The 18,300-nt window shown below is 43.0% G+C and overlaps 1 protein-coding gene across 1 annotated transcript in view; it reads right to left on the minus strand.

Moving 5' to 3' along the window:
• ACE2 (angiotensin converting enzyme 2) overlaps positions 1 to 18,300 on the minus strand; it is a 475,687-nt gene that overhangs the window by 278,514 nt on the left and 178,873 nt on the right. Inside the window, exon 7 of the mRNA XM_069635599.1 lies at positions 13,717 to 13,814. Within this exon, the coding sequence (XP_069491700.1) occupies positions 13,717 to 13,814 (98 nt within the window). The remainder of the gene's footprint in view (positions 1 to 13,716; positions 13,815 to 18,300) is intronic.

Here is an 18,300-nt window from a genome sequence, read left to right on the forward strand (position 1 = left end):
GCACTGTGAGTCAATGGAGTCCATAAAAGTCAAATCCAAGCATTGGCCACAAGACGGTGATGGTGAAACCAGAATGTATTAGGACAGACTCCTGCAGAGGTAGGATGTAGGATGGGGGAGGTTAAGCAGGGTAGATGATTCAAGCAAAACAGGCAACTCCTGTATGCGAGAAAGGGGGCCACAACGGAACATCACAGGGGACCAGAGGTAAGGATAGCCTGTGGGGACAGAGGAAGTAAACACATGTTAGTGCATGCTTACCTGCTATCTGGGCAGGGGTTCGGGCCCTGGGTCCCCCTGGTCCGAACAGGCCCAAACAGGAATTGCCCTTTTCTTCGTCTGCCCTTCGGACCAGAAGGACCCAGGGCGAGAGACGCCCTTGATCTAAGACTTAAGAGCAAAAGGAAGAGGCAGGGCTAAGAAGGTGGGCGGGCTTAGGCCAAAAGAGTGGCAACCAGGAAGGCACCAGGTGGGCGGGGCTTAGGCCAGGTGACCCAGATACACTTGCACCTGCTCCCCATCTGCAAAGGTAAAGAGGCTGGAGGGTTGCTTATGTAAGGAAAAAGTGCGGCAACCAGGAAGGCCTAGGTGGGTGGGGCTTGGGCCAAAAGAGCAGCAACCAGGAAGGCACCAAGTGGGCAGGGCTTAGGCCAAAAGAGCGGCAACCAGGACGGCACCAGGAGGGCAGGACTTAGGCCAGGTGACCCACATCCACTTGCACCTGCTCCCCATCTGCAAAGGAAAAGAGGCTGGAGGGCTGCTTAAGTAGGGAAAAAGAGCAGCAACCATGAAGGCACCAGGTGGCCGGGGCATAGGTCAGGTGAGCGGGGCTTAGGCCAAAAGAGCGGCAACCAGGAAGGCACCAGGTGGGCTAGGCTAAGGCCAAAAGAGTGGCCACCCAGAAGGCACCAGGTGGGCGGGGCTTAGGCCAAAAGGGTGGCAACAAGGAAGGTTGGGGGAGATGCTTTTAATATAATCCTCAAGCCTGGTGGGGGGTTATGTTCTCAGTTCTATAGACATCAGCCCCTCTGCCAGATGGTTGCTGACCACTTACAGCTTGATGTAGTCATCATCACCTGTTGGCATTTGTCAGCAAAAACACTGAATGAAATCCTCTCTTATAATAGATTTGCATCTCTTGGTGTGCCTCAGCCAATGAATAGCCTTATTGAGTAGAGATTCCTTACTCCCGTAGTGGCCTATGCTCTAGTATGGAAACATTTTACATTTAGACATGGGCCCCTCCTAGCCTGCCTATTCAAGGGGTTGCTTGTATTATTACTGACTGGGGCACATGGTGCATTTCTCAAACATATAGGCATAGATGCAGTATAACCAAATCCACTCCATTTTCTATTAAGAATAGACATCAACTCACATGGACGCTAAGAAAAACACCTTGTGAAATTGGGGCCTTGCGTTAAGGACGTTCAGTGCATGTTAAACAGATAAAGTCTCTTGGTGCCGTTACTGATAATTCGGCTTGGAGCTGCTACTGACAATTTTGCAGAAGGCTTAGGGGTGTAAGCAACCAATATTGTTTAGCATTATACTATGGAGAAAGGGAGAATTCCAATTGAGAAACTTTATAAATAGTCTGCTGGCCCATAGACCAAGGATGCTGCTGATGCTGATAGCATGGCAGGGATTAAGGGGGTGCAGGCTCTAAACCTAAGCCTCACCTTAAGTTATGTTTGGTTCATGCTTTGAAATGCATTGGGTTTTGCTTGACTGACTAATGTGCAATTTGTGTCCTGGTGGCTTTGTGCTTTTCACAATTGAAACAATTCATGAATTGTTTACATTATTTTGAGGCACAAGATTGCTACATTGAATAAAGCTTCTGATTTGTTTGGGAAGAAATAGAAATAGGTTTGATTACATTTGCATAATATTGCTCCATGGAATTGAGCATTGTGGTTTGATTTAGAAGTTTTGTGCCTTTCCTTGGAGAAAGGGTGGAAAGAGCATTTTGTGATTATAAGATCAGGTGTTATCGTCCGGGGGCCCGAGTTAAAAGCTAGAGCAGAGAGAGAGCCTTTAAAGAGGGCCCGGGCGGATAACACCTGATCCGGCGGGCCGGATCGCATATGAAGGCCATTAGTACCGCAGGTAACCAAAGCGCAACACAGGGTGCTAAAAAAAAAAAGGATTTTCCTTCCTACAACGGGACACGCATGGCATCCCATGGTACAAAGGAAAATCCTTTACCAACATGGCCGCCATAGAAAGGGAAGGTGGGGCTCTGTAAGTTCTGCTCAGAGAGAAAGGTGCAGCAGCACCAGCGAGTGCCGCCACAGTAAGGCAAGTTGTGGGTGGCGGATTGAAAATAAAAAAAGGAATGAGGGTTTGAGGGAAGATGGCAGCGGGGGAGATGGCCATCAGGCAGCTTGGAATGCCGGCTTACACCAGCGGTTCAAGCCTGTGTTCCTAGCCACATGATTGGCTGGCTCCCCTCGCCTGGGTGCTAATGTGAATTAAGCCTCAAGTTGGGAGAATTATTGCTGTCAAGTTGATTTAGTTAAAGAGCAGTGATTATGATAACTTTGAAAAAGACAAACAAATGTGTTTGATGCATGTTTTTATTTAGTGAGAAGGAACTGAGGGACTTTTATGATTGTAAATGAAATGCTCATTTTATATAGAACAATGGTCGTGCTTGACTCTGGTATATTACTGGCACAGTGAATGAATATTATGTACCAGCTGATCAAAAGCACTGCATTATTTGTTTATTTTGCTTCTTTCCAAAGTCTTTCTATCTCTCTATCCAAGTGTGTTCAATAATAAGCGTCCTAAAAATTGACAAGGAACGGTTGCAGAGCCTGTGAGTAAGATGTCAGGTTTTTGGAGGGTTGTAAAATGCTAATGATGTGAGGAAGGGAAGGGAACACACCTTGGGGCCCACGAATCACAAATATAATAATTGTATCAGGAACACATATGGGCTCTGGACTTGGTCTGGGAAGACGCTATTTTTGTAGTCAGTCCAGTGACCGATCGCTCCTTACATTCCCATAAGAGGGACGCTAGACCCCTCTCTGAGCTGAGCTGAGAGAGCGGGCAGAGTCCTTATCTAGCCGGAAGGTCGTTAAGACACGACACTCGACATTTGGAGGACAAGTTCTCCTGTAATCACGTTTGTTCTATGCATAGTCCATTACTGAATCATCTTTAGTTATTTGGTGGTTCAGATTAATAAATCTATCATTTTTCCAATATTTTGGATTGTGTTATTTATTGGTAAGATCAAATACGATGTTTATCTGACATTTTGATAGAGAACATTTTATAGGGGTTCATTCATGCACATACACTTCAGCAATACTGCCCTGTCAATGCTTGATGATATTTGTAACGGTCAAAGGGAAAATGGCAGTTGTGGTCATGAGCATGCCTTGGTTGCCCTCTGTTTATATAGATGCAAAGATTCCAGTGTATCATTTTTCAGAGTACTTAGGAGACAGTGACAGAGCTACAATGAGGCAATTCTAGGTAGATGCTCGGGATGCTACCAGGAGAGGGTCACTGGAGGGACACTATATTGGCTAAAATGGCCCTTCCCCTGGGGCAGCATAAATCTTTGAACAGGCCCTGCCGACAGAGTCCCATGTAAAATACATTGTATGGCGTACCGGTTTCTTGTTAATCAGTGAATTTAGCAGTAACATACACAATATGTGTGGCTATTCTGAGCAGACCTGTGTAACTCCCTCAATGCCCCGTTTCCCAAAGGCAGTTTCTTGACTGCATTTTCTCGAATTTTCCTCCATTCTGTACAGGTTATGCCACCATGGATGGTCCCAGCATACCCTGTATGTTTTCCCTTGCCCACCCCCATCTGCCCACATCTCCACAGATCTTCGCCTGCCATCACCGGTATTGGTTTTGTTATAATTTGTTAATTACACCCAACCGAATATTCATACAGACGTATCCAGAAAATGCAATACATGAACATTTGTGATCCAGACCGTGGCCCATTCTGGGCATCTTAAGACGTTTATAAGTAGGTGAGTGATATTGCAACTCGTATTTGGCTGATCGTGAGACCTCACAAAGTATTGAGAGTATGTTTTAAGTGCATTTTCTAAATCCTCTTACCAGATGTTATCATTTACAGTATATTTTAAAAACATCTACTAAAATCACAAATAAACTTTAATACCCTCTGCCTCAAGCACAAGTGTGTGCAAAAAAATAGGGGGTGCCACTTCATAGTTGAGAGATCCATTCTATGGACCATGCTCCCAGACACTGATCGCAAGGAAGCAAACTACCTTGTCTTTGCAAAGGAGAAACTCCATGTCATCTAACATCCGTCCCATCCTGTCTGCTCCCAGGAAGTGCCTTGAAACAGCTCAGTTTATGCAGCCACACTACACATACTTCGTCAATGACTGACTGCAACAAAGGATAGGCGCAATTATGGCAGTGACTCTGCCTTTTCTCACTTCCCCCAGAAGCTCATTGCTCCAGAGCCCTGGTTATCTTTAGGTTGGACTACTGAAACAGCCTCTTTCTCAATCTGCCTTCCTCTACTCTCCACCCTCTACAAGTAATCCAGAACAGAACTGCAAAACTTATTCTTGGCCTCAAGCCCCAGGACCGTATCTCTCCCGGCCTGAAATCTTTCCCCTGGTTCCCGGTGGCTGCAAGGACCAAGTTCAAGACCCTCTGCTTCGTCTACAAGGCTTTCTGGAGCTGCAGCCCACACTACATCCAACAGTCTCTTCCTAGCTACCTTACATCTCGAGCCCTTGGCTCTGCTGCCTCCAACTCTCTGAGGGTCAGTAGCTTCTCCAGGCAGAGAGTAGGGGGCAGATCACTTCCCTCTGCAGGTGCCTCCCTCTGGAACGACCTCCCTGCTCATCTCAAACTTGAACCAGACCAACAGAAGTTCTGGAAGCAGCTCAAGACTTTCCTTTTCTCCTCTGCTTTCTCTCTATCCCTCCCCTGCTGGCCTACCTGTCTGCTGCGCTGACTGGGGGCCTGGCTACCCTCAGAGTTTCATTGGGTACCAGGCTCCTTCACGACCAGTCTCCGCCGCACCACTTCCGTGCCTATTGCGCACTTAGGGGCTGAAACTGTAACCCCATGTCGTCCCCTTCCCCTTCTCCTTGCACTACCGGACTTGCACAATCTGAATTACACAAGGCCTAGTAAGATTGTTTGTCTTGTCTTCCCTCCGTACCCTCCTTTGTCATGTCGCGCCTAGAAATACATTTGTACAGGCGCGTTATAAATGACTTATCATATCTTCCTAGCAGTGGTCGAAGTGTACGAAAAGAAGTAGTGGAACTATGTTCCCCGCTGGCCTGTCCCCGTTTCCCACAAACCCTATTGCCACACCCCTTTCCACGCACAATACAAACCCCCCAAACAAATGTGCCTGCTGTTTAAGGGAACGCTCAGTGCAGTGCATTGAAGTAAAAGTTTAAACTTCTTCCTACACACATGTTTTCAAACAAAACCATTACAGAACGGTTCCTGTTTAAAATAAAAGTATAGGAACAGTGAAATTTAATTTTAAAAGGTAGGGGGGCAACTTTTGCATCCGCTCCCGCCCACTTCGACCACTCCTTCCTGGAGTCGAATTGAGCGTCATTGAAATAACCGTAGCTGTAAGATTAGAAGTACTGAAGTCCCTTCATAATCACCTCCAGGACAGCTAGTATTCATATCTTTGGAAAGCATGACAGCGTGATTTATATCTGATTGCAAGTGCATTTGAAATCACAGCAACAAAAAATCACATGTTTTGCCCCTCATTTTTTTACCTATCTGCAACATTTATCCCATTTCTACCTAAGTGCTGGGGTGGACGGAACCTACAATGGTTCCTTATAGTAATTCAGGACGAACGTAGACGCCCTTAGCACCTCACTTACAAGGGCCAGATGGAATTAAAAGGAACTAAAAAAGACCCTGAAAATAATGTTCAAAGTGGCCTCGTATCACACATTTTGAGAATTTTCCAATGAATACATTTGAAAATAAAATAGGTAGCAATACAAAAGAGGCCCGGGGTGCAGAGGCCTACCGGGAAATCTCAAGATTTCCCGGTAGGCCAGTCCAGCCCTGGCTCCAACACCAAGACTGGAATCAAAATGGCAACGTGCATACAAAGGACTTTCAACTATAAGCTATCTCCAGGGCACTGATACTTATACCATGACACATTCTGCAACTCAACGTTTATTTAGTTTCTTGTTTACGTTTCATTAATTAGGACCAACAAGGTGAACTTATGATTAATTAGTTATAACAAAAAAATTAAATTTAATGTAAACTCGTCAATCATTATTACAATACAGCTCAATTAAATAAATGCACCTCAACCAATGGGGTCTGTTATCAGACCCAATTAACTAATACATATTGAGTTACAGAACTTTTCATGATTTAAGTATCTGCACACTGGCTGATAGCTCATATTTGAAAGTTTGATGTCTTATACATAGATTAAGGGGAGACACAATAAACCCACACATTGCAGCATAGATACATCCATGTCAGGGATGTCATTTCATCAAAATGCCAGGGATAGCAGAAGTGACATCACATGACCCTTGACCTCTGATGACATCACAGCAAGTGATGCCATTTGACCCGACCCCAAAGTGACATCACGGGAAGTGATGGAACACGACCATTTACCCCTTGACAAAACAGGAAGTGGCATCACATAGCATTGTTTCTAAGTACACTATGAAAAATATGGTTACAATATCACTGTAACTTGATATACATTTCATATAAGATTAATCACCATATGTATAGGCAGAACAAACATGCTATAACTGCAACTTGTGAAAAGCAAAATACATAGTTTGAAATGAATGCTTATTCTACTCTAAATTCTTTTTGGCGGATTTCGTCTGCATTGTGAATTTGAGGTGTTTAAGAACAGACTAAATCAGTGACTCACCCCCTGAAGTGTGCCTGAAATAAACCTTTAATGGGTCTAGCAATTATTGTTTAGAATCCATAAAGACAAATTATGTGTTAATCCTACACTTTCTTATTTAGGGTCACTACTCAAAGTGTTACACTTGTGGAGCCCCCTGTTTTTTTTGTTTTTTTTAAGAAGCCTGAACAAGAAATCCAGCCACTCTAGAAACAAAAAATAGCTACATGGCATTGGCCACAGCCCAGGAGCTTCAATATGTAAAAATAAAAATAAAAAAATAATTAATTTTCTTTCTTTTTAGGAGTAGCAAGGGAGACCACAGTGGTAGTAAGGGAGACCTCAGGAGTCACGAGCGTGATGCCCAGAGAACCCTAAATGACGTCCCTGATCCATGTATTGGCATATATTGAAAAAAACGCATGCAGGAGGTTCTAGTGCTTATTTATTTGATTTGCATTTATTTATTTTATTTTTATATAGTCCCAGGCACCCACAGGCCTCAGGGCGCAGACAACAAGGCAAAGCAAACAAGTCCCCTGTTCACTTTGTTATACCTGGTGAAATAGTATCTTTGCACGCAGGGTTTCTCCATGCCTTCATCCTACCATAGCTGAAGAAGGGGCAAGGTCTCTGCCCAAACACACAAGTAGAGATAAAAAATTTGAACAACTGGATTAAATTCCATTGTTCAAAAAGGCAACAATGAAAGGCATAAAAGGTTCCTGTAGCTGAGCCCAATTTGGAACTCTCAACCGTCTGCAGTGTGGGATGGAAGGGGGCCAGCCTGCATGTCTGATCTCTCTTTTCTATCCCTTTGACTCCAACAAGAAAGAACTGGCCATGGACACAAAAGTATTTTCCAAACGTACAGCAATTGTAAATAGATACCACCATGTGTCAAATAAATGTAATTATTGAAAAAAAGAGCATGGACCTCACGTATACTTCTGCAGCTTCTGCGCAGAAAGGGAAGGTCACTAATCAGTGCCTCCAAGTTGGCCTGTCACCTTTGTATGTGTCTAGACAGCAGGAATATCCAGGGTAGCAGATTAGCTGGGTGCTACCTTCTTTTGTGTAAAGTAAAGGCTGCCACCATCCCAAAAATCTGGTAAACACTAGGAGTTACCAGCTTGTAAGGGCTGAAGTGGTTGTGCCCTGTAACAAGGGGTGAAGTCTCCCCTTTGCACACCAACACTTTATGAAGAAAGCAAGAAAACAACTAAGGCGAGTTACCTTTAGTGTTTAAGTCCATAAAGTCAGCAAAAGGTTGTAAAAGTATATTTTGCATGAATACCGACTGATAGTAAACATTGGCCCAAGCACATTCGCATTACATTGTCAATCGCATTTCAATTAACCTGTAATAGGCTGATTATGCCGCCATTTTAAGTTATCCGCCATTTTGATGAACTCCTCCTTTCTGTCCCATGTTAGAATTTGTATTTTCGGCTCCAGCAGAGCAAAATTAACTTTGTACTGTTTCAACGTAGATAAACATGCTGAAGCTACTAAGGTGTTTGTCCTGTACTAAGGAAACCTTGGAGTTGAACAAGAGCCATGCTAATCAGTAATTTAGATGTCATCTGTAGCAACAGTGTCTTCGCCGTTCAAATAGTGAAACAGAATGATGAATAGCTGAACATGTGCTTTTGCAGAAATCTTTGTTTTCGCTCCTTGAAACTAAGCTGACTTTAAACTTAAGAAACAATGGTAGACAAATATAAGTAAATGAAATAAGGACTATTACCTTTGTGTCCAATGTTTGAAAAACATATGAAGTGTTTTACAGACAACGACCGGCTATTCAAGAATGTTTTAACATGTATTAGTTATGTGGAAACGCTATGTACCCTAGGGAAATGTGTTACACGAAGAGGAGCTGGACGATGTGTCTGGGATTGTGAGAAACTGTATAAATACTCATGTTTTTGAAATGTCCAGCACTCTCTCATGTCACGGTATCTGCTTGCACACATTGCGGGGTGTTGAGAGCCAGACAGCTGTTCTGCTAAAATAAAGTATACTTGTACCTTAGTACTTGTGACTGGCGTATTTCTATTATGTGGTATTAAGCCTCGATATTCTTTTAATCTTTCAAGGTGGCAACTTGTAGAGTTGCCGAGCACCAAAATAGAAAGCTGATTAATTTGTTGCTGCCTCTGGTATCTTGACAGGTAAGAAATCCACCAAGACAGTAATTTCCGACTTGAAGATAGGATAGTGCATAAATATTTCATATATTTCCAATTGTAAAGTAATTAACTAAGTTAAATCCAAGACCAGATGCTGGATAACGCCTCTTTTCTCAACCTGTCAAAAGCTGACATTTTGCAAAACTGACCCCAAAAGCTTACCTTTCAACTGGTCCCAAATCTTGACGAACACCCAGAATTCGGGAGAAATTTGAATCTCATGGTTGAGGAAGTGTTAACTGTCATTCTATGCTCCCATGCCATCTGATGATAGTAAAATGGAATGCCCATCTCCAATTCCTCCTGCAGACTTGCAGGTCGACCTGGTAAGAGCCTTGGTCCTAACTTGATAAGAATCTAGCCGTGCAGCCCTCAAATGATTGTGAAAAGCCCAATTTACATGATAATTATCCAGTGTGGCCAACGCATTATAATATTCCTTCAATCTACCCTGGGGACATCTGCGGGGCGTGCATTACATCTGGTATCGGACTAGTCACTGGCAACCTCTCTAAATATGGTATGCTGATGCACTAATCTTTTAAACTACCAATTGGGGCAAAGGAGGACACCAGGTTACAGGCCCCACACTCCCATTCGCACCATTTAATGTGAAACTGTGCAGCTCAGGACATTCTGGGCCAGGAAAGACAAGATCAGATCCCCTGGCGTGAAGGACCCTCCATGAACACTCTTTGCAATGGAGGAAGACATTTAATTGTCTTTCCAACAAAGGCGGAGGATAGTTTAGGGGCAACACGCTCATCTTGGAAGCAAGACAACGCGGAGCAACATAGGTTCGATAACCGGCTCTGTGCTTAGAAACCTCTGTGTTAATAAGCGTGTTATAAATAACCAATTATAGTATCATTATAATTCTGTTACTTTGTGTGCTTATCGGCTTTCTGGATGCAAATATCTTTTGATAGCAGCAGTCCACTTTAGTGCAATCTGAGATTTGCCAACAAAGACAGGCTCTGCCCTGTATTATTAACAACAAATATTGCATAAGACAAATTTTACTTATTGAGCAAACTGCCCCTGGACCTAGGACTGCAAAAGGAACCTCTTCAGGTTTAAGATGGCTCTTAAAACTGCTCTGTTCCATCAATCTTAACTAGAATGAGAGGCTAATAATGATCTCCAACTATTATTTATGTGACTATTATAAGCTTGGTGACTGACTATTCCTGAGAAATGTCTGCCTAACTCGATTACCATTATCACAACCGGAATGGGGTGAACACTACCTGAATATAAGTGTCAGAACCGTGGTGTGAGTCCACATTTAAAGAGTCCACAGGACTGCATAGGGAAAATGAAGGAATTGTGGTCATTCTGCCCAAGGTGATGTCCCCATTTTTGGGAAATAAAAGGGCAGGGGCTACCTCCCGTTACATGTCAGAGATGACTCCTGCACTTTAACTCCAATCTCGGAATTTGGCGATGTTCTGAAAAGCCGAGAATCCATTTCTGCCAAAAATGTGTGCCAAAAGATTTCCTGCTACTTTGAGTTTTATGAGCTCCTATGTGTGTTAAAAGAATTAAAAACGCAACAGCCATCTAGCTGTGTGGTTAGTATACGTATGGAATATCCTTCCTGCTATCACTAAATGGTTTTCCCCACATCCACCTTCTGACCCTGTCACCTCCCCATGCTCTGAATTGACATAAACACTGTACAAGACACTAACTGCTAAATAAACATGAGAAAGGGCGATTGTGCTATTCACTCCACTCGTGGAGGTGAAGGTGTATAAGGAGATGGTGTACACCTCACCTCGTTTGCACTTTACTTTATATTGGGAAAGGTGGAGAACTTGCCTCGGAGTGGCACTGCTGGAGGTATCGATTAGAAGTGTCTGAGTGATAAGGCTCTTTTTCTTTGTACCAGGCATTCAAAGTATTTTTTATTTTTTATTTATTTGGATTTGTATAGCGCACATCTGCCCAGGTGCATCGTGGCGCTGAAAGCACTCTTACTTGTTAAAGGCGTACATGGAGTATATATAGATACAGTGTAGAGCATTTTTTGCATATTTACTTACAGTTGTGCTTATTTACATACAGTTGTGAAGATACAGTAGGATGGGTAAGTATGGGTAATGGGTAAAGTATGTCTCTGTGTGTTGCTTTTCATGAGGTAGGCAGTGGATGCCTGGTGTCTGAGGACCACAGACTACTTTTTTGTAAGAGAAAGAAGAGATTATCCCAGCCATCCACGTACTCCTTGGCTCACAGTGTTCCTCAACTTGCATTTGTTGTCCGATCTCTCTGCTGAACGCAGATTGTAAAATAGCTCCAGACTGTCTCCTTGACGTAGCAGGAAGAGGCTATGCCACAGATAGGAGGGGAGTATTTTCTTCTGGATTTCAAATTCTATAGTACAGCCACGTTCACAATGTGGCAATATTCTTGGGCAGTGGACATCCTCAAACAGAATGTGGGACCCTGCAGCAGATTTATCATTGGTTATTGGGGACACCAAGGTTTATAAAAATAAAGTTTGAACTAAATGCTTGTCAACAATTAGGCATAAGTGGCATGAAAGACGGGAGGGTACAGATTGCCAAGACTACATAAATATACAAAAATCAAAAAGTAGTCATAGGCGCCCTCTGCGAGAACAAACACGTCTAAATTACCAGTTATTTGGGAAGGTACCCACCCCAGAGTCCGCAGCCACACTTTAGCTCATTGTACCTTTCACAGAAGGGAAATATTCATTTGCGCATCAGTCTTTGTCCCGCCCACATGGGCAGTCCAGCACCGAAATGCTTTGGCAATTCTCTCCTGAACAAGAGAACCACCGGCAACCCCAGACATGTGTTTCAGCCTTGTTGGGCCTCATCAGTGAGGTGGAGCCGTGCCTGTCTGAGCACAGGGAGCAATGGGTCCACGTCTGGATGACTCTAGAAAACATAGGGTGACTAAACCTAAGTCCCTTAAACAATCAAAAAATAGTCATAGGTGCCCCTCTGCAAGAACGAACACGGATAAATGACCTGTTCTTTGGGAAGGTACCCACTCGAGAGTCCGCAGCCACACTTTAGCTCACTGTACCTTTCACAGAAGGGAAATATCCATTTGCACATCAGTCTTTGTACCTCACATGACTAAGAAAGGTAAGATTATGACCTCTTTATTCTGTGGTGAACAGGGCTTCTATCTCGATATGTTATAAGTTATTTTTGCAAAAGTTTAGAAGCAGAGGCAATACTTAATAGATGGCTTTCCTGTATAGACGTGAGTCCAATATTGTAGCACTGGTGGGGGAATGACTATACACAACCCAAAGCAAATTCGTTCTATTTAAAATCTTATTCTGTCCATTGTAAACATTGGCCAGACTAATTAGCACCATTTCAAAGTACCACTTCAAAGGAAAGTGAAGTCAATCTTGTGCACATAATTGCAGTCTGCCCGAACATTCCGTTTGCTTTGGAAACACAGTGTTCGATAACGTTCGTCCATAAAATATCAGTAGTTAGCCCCCTCTCGATTTCAGAATTTATTTGGCCCAGACGTTGGTTGATGGGCTCGCCTAATGGGTAACCCAGAAGTGTATTGGTTATGAGTAGGATTTGGCTAGGCCAACTTGTGACAGTAGGAATTTAGAATTCTCCAGAACACCAGGGTGAAAAGTTAGTCAGAATATTTCATGCAGTGAAACCTGTACTAGTACAGCAAGGTTGAGGAAAACTCTCTGTTATGAATTGAGGCATAAGGAAGAGCTCCATCTCACATCTACTCAGCAAATGAGACGTGAGCTCTTTTGCAGACACTTTAGCACTGGGCGCTTATTCATGATCCTTATGCTCATATACACAGTTAATCAAATTGAATTTTATTGTTCATTTATAACGCACTTAATACCAGAGAGTGGTTTCTAAGCGCGGATCGGGATTCGAACCTGTGTTCTGCAGCATTGTCTTGCTTCCATAACAAATGTGTTGCGCCTGAAGGTAAGTGTACAATCAGTATAGCCCATTTTAGACGTTGATTTTTTGTTTTTTGTATTTGCAATCTGCCTTGAGTGAAGTACCCTGTTTTAGCCATGCCAAGGTGAATAGAGAATCTTTATGATGCATTGATTTAATATACCGTCTGTAAGGCTGTGACCCCTAAATTGGGGAGCTTTGTCACATTGATGTGTTTTCCCCCTCTGCGTGTTTGAAAATAAATATTTAAATTAAAAGGAAAATTTAAGTTTAATGGTTTTAAAAAATCTGTCATTAGGAATTTTAGATATGTGAGTAGATATTTTAAATCTTTTTAAATTTAGTTTAGTGATTTTTGGGTATATGGATGTTTTTGTATGTATGTAATATGTAAAGCCAACTGTGCTAAGTGCATATTTAAATAAATAAACAAATAAACAAATGTTCCATTTTGGATCATGCGGCAGTATCGAATGAACAATCATTGTCTAGTGATTTGTTGGGTGAAAGTATTTGGAATTTACACACACACACACATTTTCTTTTGCCATTGCGTGGTCATGTAGGTACTTATGTAGCTACTGCATCTTTGTCAAATATTGACTTGAAGTTCATGGCAGAAGCCCGAAACACGAATTGTAAGCAGAATTAACATAGGCATAAAACTTACCTGTTCAATCATTTTATCTGTCACATCTATGCTGGTCTGGTCTGGATAGGGCACTGCCAAGGGATACAAATTTGTCCAAAATCTGCCCCACATATCACCTTTCCAAAATAAAAAGTATTCATTTTAATATAAGTGCTGTGTCTATAATCATGATACTATATATGTGCATTCCAAATGTACCTCTTCTATTTCCAGTCAACGTTTTCGTTATCACACAAATTAAAAGGAAAACATATCCATTTGAGAAAACCTGCCCGCCAATGCCGCTCCACTTTTTGATAATGCTTCCAGCCAGACATCAATGTTGATGATAAAGGTGTTATCCGGAGAAGTCATAACAGTAAAGTAAAGCACCCAAGTTATCAACCTACCCGTAGCCGAGCTGTAGTTTCATGAAACAGAAGAAGCTAATGATCAAGGTCAAATATAGGATTCGGAAATCCCTGGGAAACCTAAAACAGCATTAGGGAAGGTGAGGCAACATCCCTCCCAGGTTGGGATGCTTGGTTCTTGGTCTATTTGCTTCCCATTTCAGTCACATGTATATCAGGTATTAAGTTTAAAAGTCTTTTTAATTTCCTTGAAAATCAAAAAGACTGAGTTTATCGCTCAGAGTAGTCTTTCTAAATCTAACTATCACGCCCCTGCCTCACGCAAGTGCATGCAGGGGCTGACAGGTGCGACCGGGGCGGGCAGGGGAAGATGGAAATTGCGCAGTGGGGTAAGTGTGTGTCTGTTTGCCTGTGAGTCTGTGGGCCTCATTCCGAGGTTGGTGGTAGTCATGGCGCTATTTGCGCCATGACTGCCACCAATAACGGTACTGTGTCCAGTTTGGTTCAATGGGGATTTAGCGGTCTAGTCAGATCTTGGCGGGACCAGTAAATCCCCATTCACCAAACCATTCCCCATTCCCATTTGAGCCCCCATAGGGCTCAATGGGAATAGGGAGGGCGCAAATAATGGGCCAGCGTATGCCAAGCCCGTTATTTGTGTCCATGTTCCTTAACGGGTCCCGACCTTAACACCTGGTCAGAAGAGACGTTAAGGAAGGGACCCGCTAAGCGACCTAGTAGTAGGGCGTTAAGGGATTACCAGCACCGGTCTCCTTACCGGTGCCCGGTATCCCTTACCGCCCTACTCGGAATGAGGGCCTATGTGTATGTTGCGGGGTAATGTTTGTAATGTGGAGGGGAGGGGGCTGGGTAGAAGGTGTGCGCTTGTGTGGAGGAATGTTTGTTGCATGGAAGGGAGGGGCGGTGGGCGAGTAATTGTGTGTGTTTGTAAGTGTGCAGTGTCTCTCAGTGAGGGGAAGGGGTGAGTAGGAGTGGTTAAATCCCCCTATTTTATGGTGGGGTTGAATAGTGATATATTTTGATATTTTGCACCATATCGCGCGTACAAAATCTTTTTTGTTCCTGCCTTTAGTAATCGAGAATACCACATAGAACCCTACATCAATATAGCGCTGTGAACAATTCCTCCCGTGTTTAATCTTCTGTGCATCCTGCAAAGGCCTCCAGACAGTCTTTATTCAATTATTCTATCCAACTAAAATCATGGCAAAAGCCAATATTGGATTCTAATTGATCACAGAAAAACTCTAAATCAAATCAACATCAAGATATTAAGGTTTGGATTTGAACACTGCTGACAATGTTCCCCTCAATTAAAATATTAACCATGGCTTGCTTTATATTGGTTGGAAGTATTGCTATAGAGTGAAAGAGGAATTTCTCCTGGCTCACCACGTTTTGGCAATCTGACATGAAGGCTCTTATTTCCTCTTTCAGTTTTCCATTGAAAATGTGTCTTTTTCTTAAGAGCAAAGGGACCCAGAAACGCTTGCATAGCTACAAACACGGATGTTATGACCACATGACAAAGTCAGGTTGTCAACCTTTGCTAAGACAAAGTGGTCTATGTCCACAACATTAACCTTTGCTGCTGCCTAAATGGGATTCGGGTATTAAGTCAGTGATTGCTTCTAGAACACGTGTATCAACACAGCCTCCCTGAGTTTTCTCCCCTTGTCAACCCTATCCGGCGAAGGTCGCAAAATGAATGAAGGGTTGCTTTTGGCACCCTTCCATTCATTATCTGAACCCCTGGCAAAATGTGCAGCAAACATTTACTGAAATAAGCTGCATGTTCTTGCCACGTAACCAGTGCTGCGTCAGAGGTTCCCGACAAAGACATTGTGTATTCTGTGATGAATAAACCAAGCAGGAGGTTGCAAGGCACAGTAGTTGTGATGTGGCAGAGCTTTGATGTGGCTATCCATATTTAAGCATGTGGATTGCGGATATAAGTCTGATCAAAAAATGTGTATTATAAAGAGAGTCATAGAAAGGAGAGCAATAGCACGCCATGGACCGAGGCGTCACAGATTGTATTCTAAAATGTGGGAGTGTCCCTATATTTACCGGTGTTTTTTTCTACTGAGGCAGCAACTGCCCTCAGTAGGGGGCGCTCCACGTCCAAAAAACGGCAGGGGGGGTTTTCAGTCAGCATCCTCCACTCGTGCATCTAGACCTGCTTTGCTTTAATAATTAGAAGAAGCTGCAGATTCCTATTCCTTCTGGGTGTATTGATCCACTTGGGTTCTGTAGGAGGCCGAATGCAAGGGCACTTTCTCCATAGTGCAGTAGCCATACCTCGAAGAGCTGCAATCGAGATGGATCGCCTAACTTACTATCCCTCTGTGTTAGTGAAGTAAATATACACTAACATAAACAATCTCATACTAATCTGCTGTAAATTGCTCAGTGGGTTCAGCGATAGTGCACGACTTCTCCCAAAGTGGGGAACTTTTGTAGTTTCAGAAACGAGGACCTCCTATTTTCTCTTCGAATGCCAGAGCCACTTGCATATGCCAATCTAACCAAGTATGCCACTACTCAGCAGGTGTGGCCTGCCCATAGGGGGACCCCTGTGCCATGCCCCTTCAATTTATGGATCCTTTAGGTACCATTCCATTAATGAAGCCTATATTTATTTTAATTATTTTGCATTTCATAATGTACATCTAGTCTTTGCAAAGAAAAACATGTTCAGATTCTGTGCAAATGCAAAGACTGGTGTTATTCCCACTTTCCAATGTCTTCCATGGTGTTGCACAGGGGCCAGGGCAGGACCTGACGTCACAGCATTTATTTCCTTGCATGGGTGCTAGAAATCCAGCCCCTGAAGTTAACAAATGCATCTTCGCCACTCCCGCTCCATGTCGGAGTGCTGATCCCCCGCCCCAGGCCTGAAAAGTGACAGAAGAAGAAAGGGGGAAGGCTCCTGATCTCTCAGCTGCTGAGTTCACGCTTCTTGGGAAGATTCCAACAACACTGCCGCTAAGTGAAGTATTGAATGTCTGTGCGCATGTCTTTATGTGTGTGTGTGTGTGTGTGTGAGAGAGAGAAAGAGTGCTTGCGTGTGAGTGTTGTAATGGTCTGTCAATGTATTTATATGTGAACGTGTGAGAGAATATTGTGACTGCATGTGTATGTGTGTTTGTTTTGTGTGATGATGGCTGACGAGTGAACAGATTCTCTTCACTCGTCAGTCATTACTGAGTGAGGGGCTGGGGAGAACATTATAGAACCCTCACGTTGTCTTTGCACATTATTCCAGTAATATTTTGTCAATATTACTGGAATAATGGGCAAAGACACACACGTTGTCTTTGCCTTTTCTTCGCGTAGTATTAACACTACTACTGGAATAATGGGCAAAGACAAGGTGGCAGTGCCTTTGCTCATTATTGCAGTAATATTATTAGTTACTGCAATGATGGGCAAAGACACGTTGTCTATGCCCATTATTGCAGTATTGTCTACTTTGTTACTGACTATGGCATTTTTGTGGAGTGTGTTCTTATGTGGGGTGGCTGCCATATATTGGCATAGAATGCATAGATGTTTTTTTCTTATGATATCATTATAGGCATTTTGCAGAAGGGAAACATGAACACTGAGATACACTAGTGCACCCAGCATGAGCAGAGCATCATGAAAATGAGTAAGAAAATGCTCCTGTACATTGTTGGGGACTTGCATCTATTCAATATTGTTCAAGAATTATCCTGCGAAATTGATTACAAATTGTATGGGCTTTTACCAAATTTTTTCATAGAAGTTGTGCTGTAAAATGTACTGTTTTAACCCATTATTATACATATTTCCTCGGGGGAGAACCCCCCAAACGCCCCTTGTTTGGTTTAGGCTCCCTCTCTACGCTCGCATCTTCGTGCAAAACATTTAGACCCCCACTGATTAAAAAATTCACCAGCCGCCACTGCTACTCAGGCCAGAGGCACAGCTGCTTTGGTGTCACTTGCCAATGCAAACACGTATATTCGTTATTAGTTGTGTAAGGTCGGCCAGAAGGATCCCTGACATCAAAGTTAATGGACATCTTTTTCAAGAAAAACATTGAGAATGTCCTAGTTATCACTGTTATAAAAAGCAGGAATAAGTGATTGGGTACTCCCTCATTTTTTGTTGACGGGGGTCAAATCTGTTTTAAGGGAGAGTATCAAGAAAATGATAGAGTGCGTAACAGATTGACTACCCCTCTCTAGAAGTCCTGTATGTA

The sequence above is a fragment of the Ambystoma mexicanum genome, chromosome 7p (assembly GCF_040938575.1).
Source record: "Ambystoma mexicanum isolate Mex_15411 chromosome 7p, UKY_AmexF1_1, whole genome shotgun sequence".
NCBI classification, from domain to species: Eukaryota; Metazoa; Chordata; class Amphibia; order Caudata; family Ambystomatidae; genus Ambystoma; species Ambystoma mexicanum.